Source organism: Schistocerca serialis, chromosome 1 (genome assembly GCF_023864345.2).
Source record: "Schistocerca serialis cubense isolate TAMUIC-IGC-003099 chromosome 1, iqSchSeri2.2, whole genome shotgun sequence".
NCBI classification, from domain to species: domain Eukaryota; kingdom Metazoa; phylum Arthropoda; class Insecta; order Orthoptera; family Acrididae; genus Schistocerca; species Schistocerca serialis.
Window position 1 is genome coordinate 76,168,176 of NC_064638.1, and position 13,790 is coordinate 76,181,965.

General features: G+C 41.2%; 1 protein-coding gene across 6 annotated transcripts in view; it reads right to left on the reverse strand.

Annotated features, from left to right (window-relative positions):
- Positions 1 to 13,790, reverse strand: part of LOC126461919 (intersectin-1) — a 310,794-nt gene that overhangs the window by 50,569 nt on the left and 246,435 nt on the right. For all 6 annotated transcript variants that reach the window (XM_050096034.1, XM_050096037.1, XM_050096036.1 and 3 more), the window contains one exon: positions 12,970 to 13,176. In XM_050096034.1, the coding sequence (XP_049951991.1) occupies positions 12,970 to 13,176 (207 nt within the window). The remainder of the gene's footprint in view (positions 1 to 12,969; positions 13,177 to 13,790) is intronic.

The following is a 13,790-nucleotide window of genomic DNA, read 5'->3' on the forward strand; positions in this document are numbered from 1 at the left end:
ATATGAAGGTACGTCCAGCACTATTGAACATGATCCTTTTGGTGGTCCAGGTGTTATGGTGTGAGGAGGCATAATGTTCACGGGCATTCTGACCTCCAAATCTTTGAACACACTACACTCACCTGTCAATGCTCTTGTGACGCTGCACTTCCACATGTGCAACTTTTCAAGGGTGCTTTCAGTCCTGACTTCGTTTTTATGGATGACAGACTGTGACCGCATTGAAGAGCGCAGATGGAGGAGCACTTGGAATGAGAGGATATTCTGCGAACGGGCTGGCTTGCCTGTTCTCCCCCCCCCCCCCCCCCCCCTTCTCCCAACTTAAATCCCATTGAGCACATGAGGGAAGCATTGGAATGACCAAATGCAACACATCCACTTGCACCAAAGACTATCCAGCAATTATCAACCACTCTGACAAAGGAATGGAATGCTCTACCACAAACACTCCTTACCAACATTGGGGCTTCAATGGGAGTGCACTGCAGACGGTGCATTACTGTCCGTGGTTTCCACACACCCTATTAAGAACCTTGTCCCTCTTTTGTGCTGTCCAGGAGCCATCATAAATCAATGTGACTTCACTTTAATTATTGTCTATGAATAAAAACAACATTTCTGTTCACTTCATTGTGTACTTCTTTCAGTTACCTTATATACTATACTATTTTAGTTCTTTCTTTGTTTGGTCCAAGTGTCATCAAGCTATATTACTTGGAAATGACACAGCATGTGAAAGTTACTTCCATACTTGAGTTTTACACACCAGTGTACATATGACTCTGAAAATGAGTTCTCTATGGTGACTTATCAATCAGTGTAGAGGGTTGCAGAATGACAAAGAAATAACTCAGTAGACACTGGATAAATTGTAAGAAAGGTAATCACTAAATCATTTGTTTTTATGAGTAGGCAGGACATACAGCCACCAAACAGAGACCCAAAATTGAAACAGGCAGTATGGAAAAGGATTTTCCCTCAAGTAAGCAGTCAGGGGTGACGTTTCTCTGAGGTGACCGTAGTGAAAAATTCACCAGGGAACTCACTGAGGCTCTGTGTTGGAACTGTAAAAATTCCCAATGACATTGTTTCTGGAAAAAAAACCTAAATATGTTTTGTCACAAAACAAACAAAAAAATTAACAAAGTTTAATATTATTCTTTTTCACTTGATTTGTATCAAATATCTTGATAGCATAATCAGGAAATGTAGGAAACAAGTCCATTCTTCTGAATTTAAAACAACTGTTCATAGTTTTTAACTATAGTTAGGAAAAACCCTCCAAAGTAGCTGCTGTATCACAACAGTGGAACTGATAGGCACAACAGTGATTAAGAGAGACACCCATGAAGCGAAACACACACACACACACACACACACACACACACACAGAGAGAGAAAAAGGGGGGGGGGGGGTAGTTTTGCATCTTCTGAATCTTAGAGATCGGGAACTATTACATTTGTGGGTGTTTGTTTTTGTGTGTGTGTGTGTGTGTGTGTGTGTGTGTGTGTGTGTGTGTGTGTGGGTTTTGGCACTTTATAGGTGCTTAATGGCTTAATGACAAGGTTATCAGTGACCTTACAAAAGTTAGTAAGAACTAATGTCATTGAAATGGTTTACAAAAGAGTCATAAAACAAAGAAGAATAAAGCACACAAAAATATACTATCTCACATCCCTTATGATAATGTAAAATCAAAACTGGGAATTAAAACACAAGATATACAGGAGGAAAGCTAAAATAATGACACAGGCAAATGCAACTGGCTGATCACTTACAAAAAACAGGGATGAGCCAGACCCCTGACCAAAGACTAAAAAATTCTCCTATAATTTTTGGGAACAAGCTGGACATGTCACAAAACCTTATAAGCTGTAACATATTCATCTGATTACCAGTTAAAAGATAGGAGGAGCTGCTGTCCTTTTGTCTGAATATAAAACACAGCCCACCAAAATGTGGCACACTGTGATCCGTTGATCTGTACACCACAAGCACCACACATTGGAGTGTCCTCTCAATGAAGCAAGAAGCCACGTGTCACAGGGCCTCATGCTATATGAAGATGAGCGAGAAGGACATCACCCCATCTTTGTGGCTTGAATGAGGTGCACCATGGCTGAGTTGTAGACTTTACAAGATGCAGCTTATTGTCTGTAATTTCCAGCCATTCTTCTTCCAATCTATCTATGTCTCTGTACCTCAACAGTGAAGTGATAGCACCTAGGGATATAGCACATAGTATTTTCGGATTATTGCAACATGCCTCCTTCACTGCTACATCTGATAGTTTGTTCTTGTTAATACCCATATTCTGTGGTAAACAGCTAAAAGGCATCTCCTTCCCCAGCCTCTGTAGATGATGAAAGGCATCCTGTATATTCTGGACTATTTTATTTGTTGGGTACAAGTGTTGGAGAGAGATAAGGGCATTCAGGGAGTCAGAACAAAAGAGAAATTTAGTAGTCACAACACATCACATTTTCTCCAGTGCCCTCAAGATCATGTAAAATTCTGCTTCAATTACAGTAAATTCTTGAGGTAATCGGATCTTAAGGAAATGATCAGGGAAGACAACAGAGCAACCAATGGAGCCCCCCTGTTTACACCCATCTGCCAATACAGCTATATAGTTGTGGTGCTTATTTAAAATGCACAAAATGTGTTATTAAAAACAGATACAAGAATGCAGTCTCTCCAGTATCACATTAAATCTAAAATTATTCTGGGCCACTGTAGTAACTGAGGTGGCAGTAAGTTCCAATTCTGGGTTTGGGTTTTAAGTTGTCCCAAGTCAAGAGACTACAGCAGATGCTTCACATGGATCTTAAATGGCCTCATTGCTTGTGGATGATTAATAAAAAGGTGTTCCATAGTTGGACAGACAACAGTCTGGAATGCAGGTCAATTGGGAGTAGTGAGGAACTTATACACTTGACACATCATGAGGAGTGACCGCTGGATGTTTTGTAGCGGTTCCCCAGCCTCAGCACACAGATTGCGTATGGGACAGGTCCTGTATGCTTAATTCCCTCATGGTGGATAACACCAATATTCTTCAGGTAAAAGGGTCTCATTGATCTGTACAACTGTACTTCTAAATTCTAGCCATGATCTCACAAAAGTCTTATAAACCTGGAACTGGCATATGCTATCCATTCCTCAAGGCATGTGGCTATGACACTTTAAGATATTAAGAGGTTTCTGGGTCATTTAGATGTGGTAGCCACAACAGTTTGGAATAAAAATGAGTCCACATATCACAATGAGTCTTTAAAATGTAGAATGGTGTCCCTCATATGCAAGCTAGGTACATCAAAAATATGATGAAAATGAAAACAAACAAACAAACAAACAAACAAACAAACACACACACACACACACACACACACACACACACACACACCTTTGAAAATCACTCCTCCATCCTTCTCACAGTAAGTTGCAGCTGACAAGTCACTGTTGTAATGTTGGATGGGGTATATAAAATGGCAAAACTGTCCCCAAATAAGGAGCATTGCACAGAATTCCTTACCACAAACACTAACTGTTAATACCTACAGCAAAGAAGGTGACACTTAAAACACTTTCGTGAGGAACACCATTTACTTGCTCAAAACTATCTGATAACACACCACCAAGTTTGTGATGAAAAGAGTGTTTCCATAAGAAGGAGCAAATGAATATGGGGAGGTAGCCTTGAATGTCTCATTGGTGGTGCAGTCTGAGAATGTCGTGCCTCCAAGTAGTGTTGTATGACTTATTGGTGTCAAAAAATATTCCTATACAATACTGCTAATGTAGGAAGGTATAAGGATAGCTGTCTCACTGTTGTCATTAGTAGATCAACATCTCTTGAAATGACACTAAGAGCTGCAAGGATCTGCCTGGTCTCCAAGATGCAGACCATATGACGGCTGACTAATGGCTCCACAGTCTTTCACAAATAGCTCGTTAAGGCAGCACCACAGTAATTACTGGGATATTCGATTCTTTCCTGGCTTGAGGAGAGGTCTCAAAATAGTCTCTCTCCACAAACTGGGAAACTGTCTTGTCTGTAGTTCTGAATTAAAATATTTGAGAAAGACTTCCTTTCATGCTGCTTGCAAGTATTGCAGCTTGATGTACTGAATTTGGTTATGACTTGGTGCAGTATAGTGAGCCTCAGTGCCAAACCCAACTCCCACATGGAGGAAAGGCAGTTGAGAAAGGGCAGTTGTAAGACTCACAACAGTTGGAGCTGAAGTCCAACTCGCCCCTCTCCATGGTCACGTGGTAGCAGCAGAACGCTGGATACTGGCTGGCAGTGGCAGCAGTCACTGCAAAATGCTCTACCACTGTCTTGGTGAAGTTCCTGGGCATTGTTTGTAGACAACTCTGCTTCTGCACCACTGCTGTTGGTAAACAACTGAATTTACCATGAATCCTGCTGATGGCTTCCATACTTTTGTATAATATCTGGAGCAGTTGATAAGGGCCCAGAAATGTGAGCCATGGTACTTTCTTGCTCTTCTTGATTATGAGTTGAGTTTTGGCTCTCATTACTTGAAAGGTTGCAATGCTTTCTACTGTTGGACATCACTTAAACCAATGCAGAGCCACATGCCTGACCCACATTGATGAGCAGCATGCACAGTCTACCAATGTCCAGGCTGCATTCTAAGATGTCCTGAGAACTCCAGGGTGCATAAGTTAGTGGCATGGTGAACCACATGTGATATGGTCCAACCATTCCTGGCTGCTGCATTGGTATTCAAACACAGCCAACTGACTGAACAGTGTCCTGTTAACTCTGTTGGTCATTCATTTCAGCAGCTTCCATTCAATATGTAAATCAAGAGTGGGACATTGTCATTGGAATGTAGGTCATCAGTTACTTCACACTGGGCAGAGTCTACAAGGGTTGGGGTGCAGAAATAGGTGTACAGCTGAGGATGACCCAGTAGTAAGAGAGAAATGAGTGGGATTGTTCATGTGCACAGTTACTGACACACGATGCACAGTTCCTCAGACATCATAATGCTCTCAAAACTCAACTACTAGGAAAAGTAGAGTGTGAGCCCCATAATTAATTAAGGGCATTGAAGTCTCCCAGTACAAGAAATGGTCACGAGAGTTGGCCCATAAGATATGTGAGAGCCTCAGAATCCATCGCTTCCTGTGGTGGCAAACAAAAAGAGCAAACAGTGAACTTCACTGGCAACTGCTTGTAGGTTAGTAACCAGGAATAGAGCACAGGAGTGGTATGTGTAATTGACAAACATAGCTACCCCTCCCATTGCCCATTTCCCAGTCATGTCATCCTTGCGGTGGATGGTATAGTGCCATAGCATAGGGGCATCAGTAGATTAAAATATGGTTCTTGTAAGCATGAGTATAGGGGATATTCCTGCATCAGGAGTGTAAGTTCCTCCAAATGTGTCTTGAACCCATTGATATTCCATTGTACTGTGGGGGCCATTTACTGGTGAGGGTTTTCTTTCATCCTGTCTCTTCACCAGAGTGGGGATACTGCGGAGGATTGAGGCTTAGTCTGGGGATTAGATGGTTGTCTCAGGCAGACTTCATGTTCTGTCTCCAAAGTAAACCATTATAACTGTCAGAGAGGATGAGATCTACACAATCTGACCATTTATGAATGGTCTTCTTTTGAGGCTGACACTTCCAATTTGATTTGTTTGCTAGAGGAGACTTCTTAAGAACCTCCGCAGCACTGATAATGACAGTGCTAACCCATTTATTGGAGTCTGCCTTTTGAGGTGCCAGATGCTCAATAATGGCAGCAGCTGTAGCCTTTAATGCTCTTCTGGGGGCAGCTATGCACTCTGAAACAATAGCATCTTTACAAAAGCATTGACAAACACAGGTAGCAGTGCTGACACTAGCAATCTCAAATTGTGTAGGGGCAACTGCTTTTGGATTAGACATTTTAAGTCAGTGAAGTAATGAAAGTGGGAGGCTGTCTGGCCATGTAGATCTTTTTGGCCTCACCACACAGGATATGCTTTGTTGTTTTGAGCTTCTGTGCCTTCCTTTCCTCAAGGTAGGTGCTGCAATCTCTACTCCAGACAGGGTGATCCCCAGAGCAATTAGAACAATTCGAGCGAGACAAGCAAACAATGTCTCTGTGGGTGGCCTTACCATATTTGCTGCAAGTGGCTTCTCCTTTATATGTTACAGTGGTGTGCCCATGTATGAAAACACTGGAATTTAAAACAGCGCATTGAGTTGGGGACATAAAGCTGCACACCTGCCTTGGATGCTCTGGAAGTGTTGTGATACTGAAGGTAAGAATAAATGAATCTAATTTAATCAGTCCACCATCTACCAGTTCCATTGTATATATCAATGACATCTTCTTGAGCCCACTCATCTTTCAGTACCTCTTTGGGAATACCAACAATATATCTGCATGACACAACACCTTTGCTGTACTTCAAGGTGTTATGCAGCTTCAGTTTGAATGCATATTCCCTTAGGCATTTAGCATTCTGGAGGTTTGATGCTTGTTGGGAACTAGAAATTTGCTGAACAGTGCCACATTTCTCAATCGATTCACAGATTTCAAAATGCCAGCAATGCCCTATTAACCATTTTGAATGGAAAAAGGTGAAACACTTTCAAAGCTACCCTCTTTCCTTTTAACTGCTAAAAATGCATTCTGTTCTGTAGCATGTGTTCTGTTGCAACAAACAAAACAACTTGGAATACTGCCTATGTCAGGAGGACTGGCTACACAAGCTCCCTTGTTAGGTTAGGTGGATTCGACTGGGAGCCACAAGCAATGAGTTTGAGGGTTCCATACTGGTTCCATGAGCAGCTAGGCAAATGAGGATCCACCCAGACACAGCACCACATCACTGAGTAACTGTGGTGTGGCTGGTTCCCCAGAGGTTGCCAACTAGTGACTGTTCCACCTAAAGCCACGTATCTCTCTGAAGTGCAGCTCACCTTGAGAGAGGTTTTTTATACACATTTTACCAACTTTGCAGTCTGGGTGGTTGAACTAAGATCTCTATTTCCTGTGACACACAACATTTCACCACCAGTCACCTGCTCAAGTAACCCGGGTTTGCTAAGCCCATACCCAGCAAATGAATACTGAGCTCCGTGAGGTGCTTGCCAGACAGAATGAGAGGGGGTGCACATGTAACTTTACCAAAAAATACCACGGACGCAGTGGGCATTACCCCCTCCTATTCCATTTTGCAAAGTAAGAGGAGAGGAATGAGACAAACCTTGTTGAAGCACTGTGCCTCTAAATGTCTGAAGTAATTTAAGGAAACCATGGAAAACTTAAAGCAGAATGACCATTAGCAGATAGGATTCAAAATTCTCTCTCCTGAAAACAAATCCATAGTCTTGACAAAGGCACTGCTTTGTTCAATAAATGTGATAACATTGTGAAAGTCTTGTAGATTGATACAGCAGATTCATGATATTAGTTCAACACAAAATGACAGGAACTAAAAACTAATATCAGGAGTGAATAAATTACAAATAGTCCTTGAAAACAAATCAATAAGGAAACTTGCAGGAATATTCATATGAAAACCAAATACACCAAATTTCTTTCTTTCCTTAAACTGCAAGAGGAACAGTCAATAATAGTCCAGAGCATTTCTACATTTATATGTTAAGTAATTTATGTGACAATTATTAATGAAACTAAGAAGAAAGATAAATACAAAAGAACACAGAAAAAAGAAAATTTCATTGAAATTATTTAAGTTCAAGAAACCAGCAAAACTGAACGACACGCTCAAGACATCAATGAGGTCTTTGTTGTTGTTGTTGTGGTCTTCAGTCCTGAGATTGGTTTGATGCAGCTCTCCATGCTACTCTATCCTGTGCAAGCTTCTTCATTTCCGAGTACCTACTGCAACCGACATCCTTCTGAATCTGCTTAGTGTATTCATCTCTTGGTCTCCCCCTACGATTTTTACCCTCCACGCTGCCCTCCAATACTAAATTGGTGATCCCTTGATGCCTCAGAACATGTCCTACCAACCGATCCCTTCTTCTGGTCTAGTTGTGCCACAAACTTCTCTTCTCCCCAATCCTATTCAATACCTCCTCATTAGTTACGTGATCTACCCACCTTATCTTCAGCATTCTCCTGTAGCACCACATTTCGAAAGCTTCTATTCTCTTCTTGTCCAAACTATTTACCGTCCATGTTTCACTTCCATACATGGCTACACTCCATACAAGTACTTTCAGAAATGACTTCCTGACACTTAAATCTATACTTGATGTTAACAAATTTCTCTTCTTCAGAAACGCTTTCCTTGCCATTGCCAGTCTACATTTTATATCCTCTCCACTTCGACCATCATCAGTTATTTTGCTCCCCAAATAGCAAAACTCCTTTACTACTTTAAGTGTCTCATTTCCTAATCTAATTCCCTCAACATCACCTGACTTAATTCGACTACATTCCATTATCCTCGTTTTGCTTTTGTTGATGTTCATCTTATATCCTCCCTTCAAGACACCATCCATTCCGTTCAACTGCTCTTCCAAGTCCTTTGCTGTCTCTGACAGAATTACAATGTCATCGGCGAACCTCAACGTTTTTATTTCTTCTCCATGGATTTTAATACCTACTCCGAATTTTTCTTTTGTTTACTTTACTGCTTGCTCAATATACAGATTGAATAACATCGGGGAGAGGCTACAACCCTGTCTCACTCCTTTCCCAACCACTGCTTCCCTTTCATGCCCCTCGACTCTTATAACTGCCATCTGGTTTCTGTACAAATTGTAAATAGCCTTTCGCTCCCTGTATTTTACCCCTGCCACCTTCAGAATTTGAAAGAGAGTATTCCAGTCAACATTGTCAAAAGCTTTCTCTAAGTCTACAAATGCTAGAAACGTAGGTTTGCCTTTCCTTAATCTTTCTTCTAAGATAAGTCGTAAGGTCAGTATTGCCTCACGTGTTCCAGTATTTCTACGGAATCCAAACTGATCTTTCCCGAGGTCGGCTTCTACTAGTTTTTCCATTCGTCTGTAAAGAATTCGTGTTAGTATTTTGCAGCTGTGGCTTATTAAACTGATTGTTCGGTAATTTTCACATCTGTCAACACCTGCATTCTTTGGGATTGGAATTATTATATTCTTCTTGAAGTCAGAGGGTATTTCGCCTGTTTCATACATCTTGCTCACCAGATGGTAGAGTTTTGTCAGGACTGGCTCTCCCAAGGCCGTCAGTAGTTCCAGTGGAATGTTGTCTACTCCGGGGGCCTTGTTTCGACTCAGGTCTTTCAGTGCTCTGTCAAACTCTTCACGCAGTATCTTATCTCCCATTTCATCTTCATCTACATCTTCTTCCATTTCCATAATATTGTCCTGAAGTACATCACCCCTGTATAAACCCTCTATATACTCCTTCCACCTTTCTGCCTTCCCTTCTTTGCTTAGAACTGGGTTTCCATCTGAGCTCCTGATATTCATACAAGTGGTTCTCTTCTCTCCAAAGGTCTCTTTAATTTTCCTGTAGGCAGTATCTATCTTACCCCTAGTGAGACAAGCCTCTATATCCTTACATTTGTCCTCCAGCCATCCCTGCTTACCCACTTTGCACTTCCTGTCGATCTCATTTTGAGACGTTTGTTATCCTTTTTGCCTGCTTCATTTACTGCATTCTTATATTTTCTCCTTTCATCAATTAAATTCAATATTTCTTCTGTTACCAAAGGATTTCTACTAGCCCTCGTCTTCTTACCTACTTGATCCTCTGCTGCCTTCACTACTTCATCCCTCAAAGCTACCCATTCTTCTTCTACTGTATTTCTTTCCCCCATTCCTGTCAATTGTTCCCTTATGCTCTCCCTGAAACTCTGTATAACCTCTGGTTCTTTCATTTTATCCAGGTCCCATCTCCTTAAATTCCCACCTTTTTGCATTTTCTTCAGTTTTAATCTATAGGTCATAACCAATAGATTGTGGTCAGGGTTCACATCTGCCCCTGGAAATGTCTTACAATTTAAAACCTGGTTCCTAAATCTCTTGTCTCACCATTATATAATCTATCTGATACCTTTTAGTATCTCCAGGGTTCTTCCATGTATACAACCTTCTATCATGATTCTTAAACCAAGTGTTAGCTATGATTAAGTTGTGCTCTGTGCAAAATTCTACCAGGCGGCTTCCTCTTTCATTTCTTAGCCCCAATCCATATTCACCTACTATGTTTCCTTCTCTCCCTTTTCCTACACTCGAATTCCAGTCACCCATGGCTATTAAATTTTCGTCTCCCTTCACTATCTGAATAATTTCTTTTATTTCATCATACATTTCTTCAATTTCTTCATCATCTGCAGAGCTAGTTGGCATATAAACTTGTACTACTGTAGTAGGTGTGGGCTTCGTATCTATCTTGGCCACAATAATGCGTTCACTATGCTGTTTGTAGTAGCTTACCCGCATTCCTATTTTCCTATTCATTATTAAACCTACTCCTGCATTACCCCTATTTGATTTTGTATTTATAACCCTGTAGTCACCTGACCAGAAGTCTTGTTCCTCCTGCCACCGAACTTCACTAATTCCCACTATATCTAACTTTAACCTATCCATTTCCCTTTTTAAATTTTCTAATCTACCTGCCCGATTAAGGGATCTGACATTCCACGCTCCGATCCGTAGAACGCCAGTTTTCTTTCTCCTGATAACGACATCCTCTTGAGTAGTCCCCGCCCGGAGATCCGAATGGGGGACTATTTTACCTCCGGAATATTTTACCCAAGAGGACGCCATCATCATTTAATCATACAGTAAAGCTGCATGCCCTCGGGAAAAATTACGGCCGTAGTTTCCCCTTGCTTTCAGCCGTTCGTAGTACCAGCACAGCAAGGCCGTTTTGGTTATTGTTACAAGGCCAGATCAGTCAATCATCCAGACTGTTGCCCTTGCAACTACTGAAAAGGCTGCTGCCCCTCTTCAGGAACCACACGTTTGTCTGGCTTCTCAACAGATACCCCTCCATTGTGGTTGTACCTACGGTACAGCTATCTGTATCGCTGAGGCACGCAAGCCTCCCCACCAACGGCAAGGTCCATGGTTCATGGGGGGTCTTTATGTAATTTAAATTCCAAAGATTGCCCATTACATAATTGATATTATTTGAGACTCAACTCTGCTATAGAAAATATATCTCCTTGGGCACTTACCTCATACACACATAAGAAGACTTTTACTATTTTTAAACCTAATTTGAAATCTTGATGTGGTCAGTACCAAGTTACAGTAACACCGTTAGCCTCAGGCCCAAGTTAGACAGTCTGAATCAGCGAGCAAAGCAGAACACGTAGCACTATATACACTGCTAGAAAAAAAAAATAGTACACCTGGAAAGGTGATGTCAATTTTGATGTGATGATGGCATATGCCACCTGGGGAATAGTAGCTGTATGGATAATGGTTTGAATGTTGTCTGCCAACAGACAGTGTAGTGGTACAGCTACCAGAGCACCATCTGTATCCGCCATTTAATAAGGAATGCTCATAGTTAGAAGGCTCAGTGTTGTGCAGACATATGAAGCAAGCAGCAGCCATGCAACGGGTACACATTTGTGTGTCCTATAGCCAATGTATTGCAAAGGAGTGAGATGGTCCTTTCAGTGAACTGCCACCCAAGTTGAAAATGCTGTGTCAGTTGTGCAAAGATGCTGGTATCAGTGCTCATGTAAACATCCTCATACCCTTAGACAAGGTTTTGGGGCCACTCACACTGCACAGATGCCCACAAGGACTACCGTATAGCAAGGGCAGCAGTGGCAGATCATACAGCTACCACAGCACAGATAAGAGGGCTTGAGAGCTCAGATGTGTCAACAAAAACCATTGAGAACCAGTTATTAGCAGTGCGAGTTTGGGCACGCACACCTCTAGCTTGCCTTCCACTCACACCATAGCATCAACGTGTGTAGCTCGACTGGTGCAGTCAGAGGATAATCTGGAAGATGGTATGGTGCGCCATGGCCTTCAGCAATGAAAGCAGACTCTGCCTGCATGCAAGTGTTGGTTGTTTGTGCATACAAAGTAGACCTGGTGAGTGCTGTCTCATAGAATTCATTCATCCAAGACAAAGTGGCCCCATCCCAGGCCTTACAGTCTGGGGCACAATAAGCTCCATTCACTGTCAGTACTTCTGGAGGGGACACAAACTAGTGCTCAGTACGTGCAAAATGTTGTTACACCTGTCATTTTGTTGTTCTTGCAACAGGAAGTTGGTGCTGTTCCAAGAGGATAATGCTTGCCCACACATTGTCTGTGAAACTCAACAAGCTCTGCAAGATGTGCAGTAACTTCCCTGGCCACCATGATCTCTGGAATTGTCTCCAATTGAACATGAGACAAGAAGTGATTTGCATGACTCATTAACTGACAAGTCTTACAGAACTACGTGAAGAGGTCGAGCAGGCATGGTACAATGAATCCCAGGACATTATTCGCCACCTGTACGATTGACTGCATGCCAGAGTCAGTGCCTGCATTGTCGCCTATGGAGGCTACACCACATTCTGGTATGGGTGTTTCAGTATGGGTCAATATCTGGTACTACCTGTGCTATTGATCTTTAAATGTCACCATTTCATGTACTCCATATGTACTGTGTTGCAACAATAAATTTTGAGTGAATTGGAAACCTCTAAAAGGGTTACTTTTTTTTCTGGCATTGTAGTTGATGAGTAAGTGGAACGATGCAATAGGACAAATTCCAATCCCAGTCAAAGACTCCTGCAATTCCAGAACTCAAAAAATGGTTGGAATTGTTTGTCTACAAAATTAGGATGTTCACAGTTACTGAATGGACAAATCATCAGCTCACATTCACAAGAAAAAGCTGCAGAATGAAAATAAATGAGAACAACATATTTTTAGAACAAAAATACATTCGAGCCATTAGTGCTCGAAAATGATTGCTAGTTTTTCTAATGAATGGATTAAATTGTGAAGTATACCTTCTTTATGAGAAGAGGGTATTTTGTTATCCTTTGCATTGGTTTAATAAGAAAGCTGCTAAGTGGCATTCCTTTCGTGCGAGGGTCAGCCTGGCACTGGCGAACAAGTTCACGAAATTCCACTGATTCTTCTGTAATCTTCTGCAGAAATGTAGCTGCACTGAGCTGGCAGCTACAGAAACGGATGTATGCAGTCATCCTTGGGAGCTGTAATCAGTTTCTTGCATGAAATTTGTGTTCTATACATTTACAATTTATTGTTTGCAACTTAGATTGATTTTTGTTCATTATTAGCACTTCCGGGACAATGAAGACATTAAGCTTATAATTAAATGGTTAAGTATAGTCAAGCGAATACACTTGCATTTATATCTACTGAAATATTCAAAGTATGTTTTCAAGTATACATCAAATTTTCTGATTTTAGATATACGATATTTATGGACATGTGCCATTATCATTTATATATATCGGAAGGCCAAAATATGTCACACTAGAGTTGTAAAATGAATACATTGAGATCTGGACTCACAGTTTACGAACTGTGTACTCCATAACTGATATCCATTCCATATAACTATGTTGTGCACTCTTACTGATTCCATACAATACATGAAATATTTAAAGGTTTGTGTGTTTATCATTAGGTATGATGGTACATTATAAAGACAAAAATAAATAATTTGATGACAACCATTAGCTTAGAGTTGATAGAGTAATCTCTGAAATGTATGTCTGGGCCTCTCAAGTGATGTTGAAACAAAACTCTCTCCCTGACAACCACTGAAAAATTGGACAAACAGATAGAGCTGAAACTAAAT